This window comes from Falco cherrug, chromosome 9 (genome assembly GCF_023634085.1).
Source record: "Falco cherrug isolate bFalChe1 chromosome 9, bFalChe1.pri, whole genome shotgun sequence".
Classification (NCBI taxonomy): domain Eukaryota; kingdom Metazoa; phylum Chordata; class Aves; order Falconiformes; family Falconidae; genus Falco; species Falco cherrug.
The window spans coordinates 38,751,758-38,765,494 of NC_073705.1; the positions used below are offsets into that span (position 1 = coordinate 38,751,758).

At 47.9% G+C, this 13,737-nt stretch overlaps 1 protein-coding gene across 2 annotated transcripts in view; it reads right to left on the reverse strand.

The window, feature by feature from the left end:
* Positions 1-13,737, reverse strand: part of LOC102055063 (hexokinase-1) — a 46,897-nt gene that overhangs the window by 24,649 nt on the left and 8,511 nt on the right. For both annotated transcript variants that reach the window (XM_005433439.3, XM_055720143.1), the window contains exons 2-3: positions 7,413-7,575; positions 2,473-2,621 (exon numbers count right to left, since the gene is read on the reverse strand). In XM_005433439.3, coding sequence (XP_005433496.2) covers positions 2,473-2,621; positions 7,413-7,575 — 312 coding nt within the window. The remainder of the gene's footprint in view (positions 1-2,472; positions 2,622-7,412; positions 7,576-13,737) is intronic.

Consider the following 13,737-nt stretch of genomic DNA (forward strand, 5'->3'; position numbering starts at 1 on the left):
TCCACAGGTATGCAGTAGGGAACAGCGTAAGCCCAGTATTTTATCAAATGTCAAAGAGATTGACAGAGCGAATGCCACAGCCAAGAGGAAAGGACCAGTCAGATTTTACACCTGTATTGACCCGAAGCAACAAAACCACGAGATGCTGAGCAATGTGGTATCAGGCTTCATTACTTCCTTTGGCCATGAAGTTGCCTGCTCAGGTTGGGCTCCAAGAAGTCTCCACAAGGATGCATTTGGCTGGCAGCCAGTCCGAGCTCAAGCTCAAGCCCCTGAATGGGGAAGACTTAAGGAGCAAGGAAACCACAGTTTCAAATCAGGAGAACAGTCATAAATCCACAACCTACCTCCAGCAGCGACGGAACACAAAAAGCAACACCAAAGTCAAGCCTCAGGCACGCTCCCGTTTGCTGAGTTCACACAGGAGACAGGTTTCTTACAAATTTTAGACCTGCTATTACACTGCTGAAGTCAATGAGAGTTTTGTCCTTGACTTTGACAGGGAACTGTCTCTGACTGGCAAAGCTGTCAGCCCATGCCTGACAGATGGGCAAAAAATAGAAGTTTGAATGCAATGAAGTAGAAAATATCACAACGAACTGTGCTAGTGAGGCATGAAGCCATAAATTGCAATCCTTTCAATAAGCTGATTATATATTAGGCCTTAAGACTATAACTCACTGATGTTAATGACACAGCTTGCTGAAAAACACGTTAGTAGCCTACCCCTCACGGGCAGTTCCGTCCAAGTATTCCACTAATCTGGCTCAGAGATTTCAGAGAACCTCTGCCTTACAGGTCACTCGTAAGCACCAAATCATCACCTGCCTGTGTGCCTCCTGGGCATCTGCCACGCTGCTCTGCGAAGCTCACAGCAAGCGTTTTAGTCATGGCTGGTTATAGTCACGGGACAACTTCAAGCCTGGATGCAATTCTAATGATGCTTCCAGTTCCCCTTTTCCTGGTACTGGAAGCAACTGTCCTCCCAGGGTCAGCGGAAGCCTTGCTCGCCTCTCTTTCAGCTTAAAAGCCATGACAAAACCTATCTGTCTGAGCTCCACGTTGCTGGTTCCCAACAGCCAAATGACCTCAGGATTTGTAAAAATTAAAATGTAAGCACGACAAAGCCATGGAAAGAATGCAGACCTGGCACCTCCTTTTCTGGCTTCTCCTTACCACCCTTACTGCATCTCTACCAAGTCTCACTGTAGTCGGCCCGCCTTGCCCCCCTGGGACAGACACTTGCCCCCAGGTGTGCAGGCAGCCCTGCTGCTTGTCCATCTCCAGCTCCCAACACCTCTTGATGGACAAGCAACCCCGCACGCCAAACCTGCCTCCAGGCAGCCCACCTGAATTCCCTGCCTCCACCAGCGACAGGCATCTCAGCCCAGCCCCTCCCCCCCCCCCCCAAACTGGTCTGTGGGAAAGCCACTGCATGACCTTTTAGTCACGTAACAAAGTAATAACATTAGGAAAAGTCTTTAGAATAAAAAAAGTTATTGCTGTGGTTCAGACAGCACAGCAATGCCTATATCAGTGTCACTTACAAGCCATAATTGCTGTCTTACAATCACTATTGCATAAGACTGCAGGAGCAGTTATTAGACACATACATCAAGGTGACTTCAGAAAATATATTAAGGATAGAAATGCTGTTTGCATGATTTTTCTTCTTTTCCCTCTGCTGTTTGTTCTTCTGAAACAAGCTATAAGTTTTCTGCAGGTCTCATGCTCCTGAATAGCACCTCATTCTAGTAAGACTTGTTTCCAACAATGAAAATTACCTGTTCCGTCTTACACTGACAGGGAGACAAATCTGTCAGTAAAACATTCATTGTAATCCACTTCCTGATCATAAAAAGAAAATAAATTCTTCCAAAGAACCCCATCTGAAATCCAAGTAAATGAATCCAAACATTTTCTACTCTTGCAACATGGGGGACTAAAAAAAATCCCAACATTTATTCAGCAAAAATTAAGTTGAAGTTGTGCCAAAACATTCTATCAGCTTCCTCTAATTTTTCTAATGTACTTTTCACCAATGGCGAGTTGCTCAGACTGCCAGGACAGATACGTGGCTGTCATGGGTATTTCTATCCTTCATCTAACATTACAGCTGCAGGGTTGGTCACGCTCATTGCTTATAAAGATGAAGTTGTTTTCCTGCTCTCCATTCCTACCTGTGTAAAGTAACTTTATTATAAAATCAGAATTTTTATTTCTAAACTATTTTTTACCTAACTCAGCCAGAGGTCTCCCACACAATGACAGCAGATTTGCAGCACCCATGCACGCCCCATTAAACTAACTACTGCTTATTTATTTTCATGTATCAACAAAGAGCTGTAGTCAAGTCTGTACACTGTAGGTGCAACTGTTAAGATGCTAAGGTCATTCTTGTGGCGTTTTTCTAAAATGGCAGTGTGAAAGCAGCTAATATTTAAGGAGACGTCCTAAGGAAGAGGTTCTTACCCGTGTTCCGCTGCCATGCATGATATCTTCAGGTGTATTATAAATTTCACTTTCCATTTGTACCGTCTGCTTTTTTTCATGCGATACCTTCACCCGCAGAATTCGGAAATAAGAACCACCGAGATCCAGTGCAATGAAATCTCCTTTCTCTATGTGGAAAATAAGACATAAGTGATTAAAAATTGTATGCAACACAAATCTGGGAAACATCAAGTTTGGCTAAGTATAACACACAGGCAAATAAATGTCCAGTGCCTACAGCAAGGAAGTTTTAGCTGCAGGGTGTCCACTTGAAGCATCAACCCAGTTCCCTACAATTTAACATGAAGTTGGTACAATGGCAATGCCAATCACCATTGATACACAGGCAACTGCAATGAGGGTTTCCCCAAAAGGAATGGACTAACACTGGAGAGTCTGCATCCAGATCTCATGATGAATCTGGCAAGAGCAAAGATCTCAGCAGAAAGCCAAAAAGATGTTGAAAACAGAGACAGTAAAATGAAGGGATGCCAGGGGATGCCAGATCACTGATGAGAGTCTTTTGCTGTAAACGTATGTGTGACATTTTGGAAAGTAACAGTAAATGGTGGCTGGATTCTGCACTACTCTAAAATCAATCAACAGACTACACAGAGAAGTGGTTAAAGCAGGAACCCCTTATTTCATGCTTGGAAGCTGAGATTCACTGCAAACTGCAGTCAGATAACAGAAGTCAGAAAAATGTCAGTTTGAAAAATGATGGGGCAGCCCTGCACTGCTGCAAGAGTTATTCAGAAGTTGTGATTGCGTGCACAGAGCTCCCAAATACCTCCCCAGGAGCCAGGGAAAGAGTTAGGATACCTCCATCTCCCTCTGTGGTGGAGAGGGATTTGGATTTCAAAGGTGTGAAGCCAAATTCATCATCCCCCCCACCTCCACAGACCTCAGGGTGTAATTCAGGCAACAGAGATGCATGGTCTGGCTGTCTGAAGAATGACACTTTCAGCACCCCTTGGAGAGCAAGGCAAACACATCTGACTGAACCGCTTGTGCTATCTTGGCTTATCAAAGAGGGAGCAAACAAAGACAGCAATTGTTAAAGCCTGCAAAAAAGATAGTATTTAGGTAAGTAGTGTGCACAACTTATCACACAGGAGTGTGTGTCCAGGCTGCAGTTAATCACTGAGGCTCTTTGCAAGCATTTGAATCTGTGAATAGCATCCCTGGGCTCACCGAGGCTGCTCAGAGGGTGAGGAAACCGAGCACAGTGCTCTTTCATCCTGGTTTCCTCATCAGTTTGTACTTTTCTGCAGCGTCACAAGTGCCCCATGCTGTGGCAGGATGAGTTGCCTCCCCCACATCCTGCACCACTGATGCATATTGCCAGTCCCGCCCTGCAGCACTCTTTGGCCTCATTCTGCCTTCCAACTTTAACCTATGACTTTGGGAAATGCCATTCCCAACCATCACTGTTTTTCCATTTCTACCTAAATTCAACGTGGAAAGACTTCCTAGCAGGTGGGAAGAACAGTACATTTTGATGCACTACCTCAGACTTTGACTCAGCTCTCAGAGCCTTCTGATCCCACACGGTCACCAAAATATCAGATATGCAACTTATCCATGAGGATTTCCAGACCAGACTGCCTCTGAGATTACTCTGCCCTATCTCAGATCAAAACCTCTGAAGCCTGGCTTAGTGAGCTGCTCCTCACCATCACCTCATGCACCTCCAGGAGCCCCATTCCACTGAGCAAAGCCAATGAGCTGGAAGAGGCATCCCTGAGGGCAAGACCTCTACCAAGAACAGCCAAAGAGAGGCAAAGACACTGCAAAACCCCTTACCATTTTCCAAGGTTGCAGTGTAATACAGAAACAAAACACTGTCATGCAAGAAACCACAAAGAACAGTAAGCTCAGTACACAAAAACATAGCAAATCGAGAGCAGGAGCCCACAGCCCCTAGTAATCCTCCTAATTTTGCCACATCGCAATGTAACTTTTCCTTCTTGCTGCTTTAGACAATGGGCAAACTCAAGAGTTTGCCAAAATACAGGTCTTGCAGGACTTCCCTATCTGTTCCTGAACAGCGTGGCTTTAAACATCACTTTGCTCCAATATGAATGTCATTTAAAATGTAAACACATCCAAACTGTAGATGCAGTTCCCTTTAACGGGTTCAGCGAAACAAATTCAGTAACTCAGAACCACCACCACCCAGCAAGACCAGAACTCAAACATTTACCACAAGTGTCTCATTAGGTCAAATACCCAAATAAGCTTTATCATATGAGTATCATTTGTTGAATGCAAGCCATTACCTCCAATAAATAACGGAAAAATCAACACTGGACCAGATGGCCCTTTTTCAAGCCTAAATGCACCTTAGTATGTACCTCAAACAAATACTGCACTTCAGAAATATCTTCCCTGGCAGTAAATGAACAGATCAGCCTTGGAACACCAAGGTGCAATCAAACCTGTTGTAAATTTCTTTAGGAAGATTCTTTGGAAGTATTTTGAATTAGCTTGAGATACTGTTCTGGGCACTCAGGGCAAAAAACCCCTTCTGGGTTTTGTAGATTAAGCAACTCAGAATGAAGCAAAAAACACTGTTAACACCAACATCTCCAGAGTCTCCAAAATTACTACTCAAAAGCTCCTTGTTAATGAAGTACACAAGCATAGATCTGAAACTAAACAGCAGTATTTTTCTGAATAGTCAGCTCTCATAATAATAATCAGACTCAGAGGAAAGAGCTTACAAGGCAGTAATTAGAGACGGGCCAGAGAAAAGGGCAGGCTTTCAGCCTCTGGCTTTTACGGAGGGACAGCTGAAGGTAGAAATTGCCATCGGCTGGGAGCCGAACCCATGCTTTGGGCACAGCGACACGGATACATCCGCGAGGGCCCCGCAGAGCCTGCTGGAGGAGGAGGGCTCCGTGCCTGCCCTGCCTGCCCATGTGCGATGGCTGAGCCAGGCGTGACAGGCACATGCAGGTGAGTCAGGGAAAGAGATGCCATGACACCCACCCACCGCAAATACTGCTCATAGCTGGGGTCAGAGCATGTCCGTTCTGGGAAATAATGGAACCGTTTCGCCTGCATTTCTAACAGCTATCCGAAGACACGCTTGCAACCTGCATATACAGGTTTCTATCATGTTATACAGAAATTGTCTGGAGCAAAGCACTGCCTTGCTCTAATCCATGCTGCAAAGACACTGCCCACAGCACGCCTGTCCCGGAGAGGCTGGCAGGAGCCAAACGGGCATAGGATCAAGAACTGAGCACCCTGTACACAACACATGAGGTTGCTTTTTTAAGTAGGTGTGTAATACATGATCTGCAATGAATGAATGCCTCGACATACAGATACACTTAGGCTCAGTCAGGGCTACCCACTGCTCTGGCTCATGCTTGGTCTCAGCAGCACTCAGCTATCTCCTGCACCTCTCCCGGCCAGGCACAGATCCCCTTTTCCCTGTCCCATATGGCATCTCAAGATCTCCCTGGTTTGTGCCATGGAACAATTTGCAAAACTATCTGACTCACCACAAGCAGCTTAGATTCACTAACGCGCAGTGCCTGACGGAGCAGGGCACTGGGGACATGCCTGTATCCAACTGAACTCAAGTGCACACGAAGGAAAAAACAGGGATTTCAGAGTTGGTAAACATGCTGGGATTCCACGCAAAAGCCTTCAAGTCACCTCAGCTGCAAATCCTTAGAGCAACCCCTGTCTGTCACCCAGCTCTGTGTGGCAGCTTCTGGCTTTCTCAACAGGCTGCGAATTTCAACGCAGCATTTCAGCCTAACAGCCAGCAGCGCTAAATTAAGGGAAATGCAGGGTTCGAGTTTGTTGAACCCTTTGGGATTTTTTTAGAGAGAGAATCACGTTTCAACTAAAAAGCTTAAGGTGGCAGAAAGCAACAGCGAAGCAGAACTATCAAAGATTTCCACCTGTCAGACAGTGTCAACTAACACAAAGCACCAGGCTTCGTGTTCTTTCATCCAATAAATTCTTGATTTAAACTTCTAAAAAAGCCTCAAAACAGGTAACCGTGTTATACAGTTCTTGCAGCTGTGCAATTTCTGCACACAGGGACATAATTTGTGGTAGGCACCAAACTACAGTTAACCAACTCACGCTACATGAGAAGGAAATCCAGTGTTACCGCTAAATAATAAACACTACTATATACTGTTTACAAATAGATTTATAGACTCTATGTATAGTGTTCTTTTTTTTTGTAAACACTGAAATAAGGAATAGGGGCAACCTTGGTCTCAAATACCAACACAACATTTTTGGTTTCTGATCGTAATTTGTGCCACTTTCATTAGGTACAGTGAGCACAGAAAACCCAGGTCCTGTATCTGGATGGAAGAAGCTCAGTACACCAGAGCAGCAGCTTTGGAGCCGCACACTGCAGCCTCCTTGAGTTCTGCAAGTTTTCCCCTAAGACAGTCTCCAAGAGGTAGCTACAGAAAGTAAAATGAATGCCAGGAAACTCTAATTCAGCATATAAGGGTTCACACTTCCACTGGGGAAAAAACAAGATGAGACGTTGAGTCAAATAGCAAATGACTAAAAGCCACTGTCTTTGTTAAGACCCTAGATCACATGAGTGCGAACTGCATAAATCAAAAATCTTCCTATGTGAAGTATTGATTGTTGGCAGACAAAAATCAGTGTAAATGTACTGGCTATTAGTGGATTGATTGCTAAGAAGGGCTCTTCTATTGGCATAAAAATGGGTTTGATGCAGGAATCACAAAAACCTCCAGCATCTGTGGGAACAGACCTGCACAGAGGGGAAGCTGTCTTCAAAACGTTGTCTGAACTTGCCAGACAGCAAATTGCTTTTGTTCTTGGTAGCATATTGGTGTATTTCTAGCACGTTTCCCATGAAGCACACTGTGTTTAATATGGAAAACAAATGCTCAACTCCTTACCTGAACCATCAGGAATGGACCTCACAAACGTAGGAAGCATCTTCACTGCAGCCGTTGGATTAAAATCTCTGGAGAGGCCATTTTTCATCTCTCTCCTGAAGCGAGCCATAACGTCTATCAGCGTTTCGTCAGAGAGCCGCATGGCGTAAAGGTATTTATCAATCTGGGGAAAAAAGACAAACACCACCACAGAGTGAAAGACCCACCCTGAGGTGCCCAGGTGGGGCTATACCTCTCTTTGATTGCAAGAACAGCGTATAGCCCCAGCTTGGCCCTGGGATTCTGGCCAAGCTGACAACACAGCCACGCACCGCGCTTTGTCTTTTGACTCAAAATCAAGGAAATGTGCAAGCGCTAGGGAACAACATGAGCTGAAGCCCACCCCATCCTACTGCTTTTCAAAGGCAAGACCCAGTCCCACATCACTCCATCTCCTCTTTTCCACCGTTCACCCACAGCCTCAACCCCACTATCTCCAGCCCTCACCCCACTACTCAGCTCTCCTGACTGTCCATGAGCTGAACAGCTGAAGCTAAAAATCCCGCTTTTAGCGCCTTGTCCCAGCTGGGGTGATGTGGGTGTCACGGCAGTCCACAGACGCACCTTGTATTTAAAGCTTTTCATTGCAAAGGACTTGCCACAGCAGTTTCAGGGCTACGTCCCAGGCTGAGAAATTACTTCTGTGTAGTAGACCATTTTCCCTATCCCACTCCAAAGATATCACAGCCAGAGGTAGGAGAGGCAGGACTCGGCTGTGGGCAGGTAGTGTCTTCCTCCTCAAGACAAAACATCAAATTAAAAGTTGTTGACTTCTCCTGTGTGGCTACCCAAGACAGGAACTTTCCTTACCTCCCTGGAAAAAGGAGGTGGTTCCAGTTTTCCAATAATACTGCTTTCCATAATAGTATACCTGTCTTCAGCATGAGGAAGATTAAGAGATGCTTTGATGTCTCAAGAATACAGCTTGGCCTTGGGGGGTTCTTGCTAAGCGCTAAACCCACCCCTTTTACCTCAGCCGCCAGTCTGTTCTTGCCTTGTTTCATTATGTGCCTTGGAAATTCGGTTCTGCAAACAGCTCAGACTGAAGCCACACCTTGGGGATCACTTTTGCTTGCAGGTTAGCAGGACCATCAAAACAAAACCCTGCCCATGTTTTCCGTCTTCAGCAAAACTGGAAAAGCCACTTCATTTTAAACCCCAGGCCATCTCTGTGTCAAGACTCTCTACGTCTCCTTCACTGCTCTGGAAGCCTTGAGAGCAACTCGTCCTCTCAGCTGGCATCAGGTCTTACAGTACCAACGCCACAATAAAACACCCCACCTGAAACGTATATATGCAAGTGCTCCATGTTTTGGGGACTTTGAGACAGTAAGCGATGAATAATGCCATTTGCAAAGGAAAAGCAGATAATCAAAATGTAATTAAACCCTGAACTGACTGTAAACGCAGCGCCCATTTAATTGCTCCTGCAGAAAGTACTTCTGCTCCACGTAGTCAAGGTCTGCACCAAAGATAGCGTAATTCCCCAAGCCAGACACCCTCCCACCGTGACCAAGCATTTACACAGATGAGGGAGGAAGGCACAGACAGTGCTGCTAGGCGCAGCGAGCTGGCCTGATCCTGAACCACAGGGCTGGGGGCCAGGCAAGCCTGAATCACAGGGGGTCACAGCCAAAGGCTGCACGAACTGTTAAGTGTTCAGTGCCACTGCTTGCAGAGGAAGAGCAAACCAGTCATCAAATAGATGCTAAGGGGAAGTTCCAGTGCAACATGAAATAATACCATGCATTTGCTCCACAAACTGGTGAAGTGATAGTGCAGGCATATTTCTCTACAACAGAGGCTAAACACAAGACCCCAGGCAACACCCCCACACCCCAGCTGTGTCCTGTCCTGTGCCGCTCTGATGGGCTGACAGCCTCCTCACAGCGACAACCACAGCCAGCCACTGGTGTTTTCACTCCAGGAACAAACACCTGGACAAGATTCACCCTGTCTGCAGCCCCAAATGCTGGGGGGATGGATGCAGAAACTGGCATCAGGTTCAGCAGGAAGGTCTCTCCTCCACAGCAAACCCTGCCGCAGTTGTGGGGTTTCTTTGAGCAGAGTGTCAAATCATGATGCCAGAGCATGAGGTTATTCCCTTTTAAAGGTCGGGGTCGGAGGCAGGGGCAGGGGGAAACACCCTTTTATTAAAGCTGAGCTTTCAGCAGCCCGCGCTGCCACGCAGAGGCCCGGTTCCCCCTATCTCACAGTGAAAGCTACACTAACACACCATTCACAGTCAGACTTCACTATGCAATTAAAATACCCCTCTAGAAAGCCCCACCGCTGCTCTCTTCTCCCAGAAACAGGGCTGAAGGATCCCTCCCCCCCTCCAAATGCCCCGTTGTGAACGCAGGGTTGGCGTTTGCACAGTCAGGACCAACCAGGCAAGCCCTTTCTCCCCCCCGCTGCCCCTATGCTGCCCTCAGCAGCTAGGGAAAACGGGAGGGAGGGCTTTTTTTCCTCCTGTGAAAAAAACAATGAGCGCTGTCAGCGCCCTTACATAATTGGGCTGGACCCTCCTGCGTGCAGGGCGCATCGCATCCCATCGCATCCCATCGCGTTGCGCCGCATCGCATCGAGGCCATCTTCAGCGCTGAGACTCACGGGGCAGGGAGGCGGGGGAGATGGGGACTAAACCTCGGTCTGAAACAAAATCACTCCCGTGCGTTACAGTTTCCAAAACTGGGGGGGGGTGGGGTGGGGAAAGTGGTCTTTTTTTCCTCCCAAGCAGGAAAAGGGTTAGTCATTCCGGCAGCACAGGCAGCCGTACAAGGGATGAGGGGACGAGGGATGGCAGCCCTCTAAGCGAAAACCCTCAGCAAATAGCCATAAATAACTGGGGGGATGGGGGGGGTAGCTGGAGGCTGGATTATGGGATAGAGGTTTAATAACTCCCTGCTCTGTCTGCAATAAAAGCCGATCAGAAAGCAAATCTCAGACTTATCCGAAAGCAAGCTGTGGAGGGGCTGCTAGGGACAGAGGCAGGAGCTGCCGGCAGCAGCCAGCTGGACCCACAACGCCACTGAGGCTCCTGCGGCTGCGGCCCCCGTGGGACATGGATGCCAGCCCTTCCTGGGGACGGCGGAGAGCAGGAGCAATTTCAGGCAGGCAGTTGTGTGGGCAAGGAGCAGAAAACACTCCTTTATTTAGCTGCCATCTCAGAGCCACCACCCCAGGAAGGGCACCTTCCCACAGTGCCACTATGGGAGCCCTCCGAGAGCTCAATCACTTTTTTTTTTTTCTTAATAAAAATAAAAAGCCAGACAGAATCTGTGAGCAATTTTTTTAAAAATAGGACTTCATAATTTTGAACATATGCACACAGTTATGCCTGGTCACATAAGAAAGACACTTTTTGTACTTGGGTAAAAAAAGTTTCTGAAAATCCAGCCACCACGGCAGCCTTCACGGGAAGTTGTGAATAATTGTAAGTGCATAATGAAACAGGCAGCACTAAAGGCCATTCCTTAAATGCATGCCTCATTCCCCAGACACTGACAACAGTCAATGGTATCCAAGAGGAGAGCACTCCCACAACAATTTCAGAAATCATTAGCACCTATTTTACTGACACAGCCTTTGCACAAAAACCCTTCGCCATGTAAACATTTTTCTGCAGAGCTAATCATACTCCATGCTCCTTTCAGCATCAGGAAGATTCACCAGGAGCCAAGGCATGTTAGAACAAGTAGTTTAGACATCCTGAAACTGTTTGTGCTTACTTATGATTTATCAGATTGGTTCCTAAAAAGCCTTTATACTGGCAGGTCATCGCTATGGGGCCTTTTTTGATGCCAGTTGCTGCCTTTTACACCCCATTCCATCACATTCTTTTCAGCGTTGAAGGATATTTAAATGTCAGTCTTGGATTGCAAGATTTTTTTGTTCTCTCATCAGGTAATATGACAAAAAGGTACTGCTCCCCTAACAGAGAGAAACCAGGAAGACCAAGAGGCTCCCTTTGCTGGGGCCAGCTACTGCAGGTACAAACCTGCTGGAAACAAAAGGCACTCCAAGGCAGTTTTCCAAAAGCTCTCTTGCACACAGGCCAGAGGCACAGATGCCAGGGACACTCCATGATGCCTGTATCCCTGAGGATAAGAGCCAGCCTTTTAGAGAAATCTGCACAACCCAAACCAAAGTCCTAAGTCCTCTGTCACAGCCAGGATGCTGAGCTCCTGTTGCTGCCCCTGGAGGATCACAAACATTCAGGGAACAGATGTTTTCAAAAACATCTAGTTAATTTATCCCGCTTGGAGTAAAACCACCACATGTGTATTTATATGGTACAGGGCATCACACGCTGCCTGCTTGCTCCTGCGCAGCAGGGTTACGTGCAAGTGCCCATACACGTGCTCTCATCAGAAAATGGCCCCTTGCAGGGGCTGCAGGGCCACAGGGCTGCCAGCATGCGATGGACAACCCACACCTTCGACACTACACATTCGCCCTGCCCATTCCTCCCTGCTTGCCACAACTCATCTTGAAAAATGTTCCAGAAAATGCAAATTTCAAAAAAATTACTCTCAGACTTAAAGGGTATATAAAATCCAGCAAAACCAGTACAGAAGCACTAGTTCTTAGAGCCAGGGTATCCCGAGGGCCCGAAACCACCAGCACCATCTGTGCCCCTAGGCAGGGTTCCCACCTGGAAAGGCAGCACTGAGCATTAGTGCCATGCAGGGGTGGGAACCCAAAAAACAGAAGGAAACAGGGTCACAAGGGAAGAAGAACGTTCAGCCCTGGTGCAGTGGAGACCGGGTAACAAATCCATTCCCAAATTCACCACCTTGGTACTTCTAACCCTTTGACACCCGCAGCATCTTCAAGGTGATCTGCCACCTGTGCCACCAAATGCCGAGGCAACTGCTGCCATGGACCTGCGAGGCAGAGGAGCAGCCGCCGTGGCCAGGAGCCCCGCAGGGCAGCGTGGCGAGCGGGGGCAACGCGTGGCCGGCAGCCCCCAGCCACAGGCACGTACCAGCAGAAAGTGCTGCTCTTCCGGAAGCAGGGAGAAGAGGGAGGGACCTGAACCAAAGCCATGTAGGCACGTATTCCCATAAGCGGCACGCTGAGATGGAGCACAAACCTCGCAAGCAGCACGCTGAGATGGAGCAAAAATCCCTTTGCCCCACGGGAAACCAGGGAGCGGAGCCCACCGGCTGCCAGCAGCCACGGGGCTGAGCCTCCCACTGCTGCAGAAACCCTCCCCGCGGGACAGGCAAAAGTGAGGGGGCTCAATATCCGCTCCAAAAGGATATCAACAGGAAAAGATGTCTCACATCCTCCAAAACCAGTAGCCTGCTTTTTTTTTTTATTAATTAAATGTTTGGTCTTTTACTTTTACAGACAAAACCAGGTTGATCCATAAGAATGCTTTACGGCTCCCTGGCCAAACAATTTTCCATGCCGTCAGACAATAGCCACCTCATGGTGCCAAACCAGCCTGCAATAAATAACCACCAGCAACACCACAGAGTTCCCCCCATGCCTGTATGCTTCCACCACGCCTGCCTTCCCCCCACAGCTCTTCTGCTGCTCCTTGGCCAGCGCACACCCTTGTACTTATCTTGGGTTTCTAAATATAACAGGCACAGCGAGGCAGAGAAGGCCTTACCCAGGCATGCACGCCTGGCACCAGCAGCAGCACTTACGAATCCCCTGGGAAAGGAAAATCGGGGCCTGAGGAAAAGAGTGAGCCACATACAAGGGGCCAAAGGTGCGGAGGGCTGCAGGCTGCGTGCAGCCTTCAGCTCCTCATCAGAAAAGCTGGGTGGCAAAGCAAAAGTCCTAAACCATGGAAGGAGATGTGGAAAATGCGGGGTGCCGTCTCAGGTTTTATCCAACGAAGGAGTGGGCACAGGTGAGCAAGTCTTGAGTGGGGCAGGTTGTGTCACCCAGGCAGAGGAGCTGAGGTCTCCCCAGGCACAGCCAGAAACCCAAAGGGAAGAGGTGCTCTCCTCCCATCAGGACAAGCCCCGAGATCAATACAAATCAGCCCTGCTAACACTGTCACTGAGGCTTTCCCAAAATATTTTAGGGATGCCTTCAGCAGGCACCCAGCCATGCACCTAGGTGGGTCACGCAGCACCACCGGAGGAGGTGGCAGAGGGGAAGCCTGTGCTTCCTGACGTCAGCCTGGCTCTGTGACAGGACTCGGAGATATTCGCAATTATTTTCCCAATGTGTGGCCCCACATCCCTAGCCCCAGGCCCTCCGCTCCCTACAGCTCTGCAATATGCTCAGCCGGAACCTAACTGCCATGTTTGTATTTACC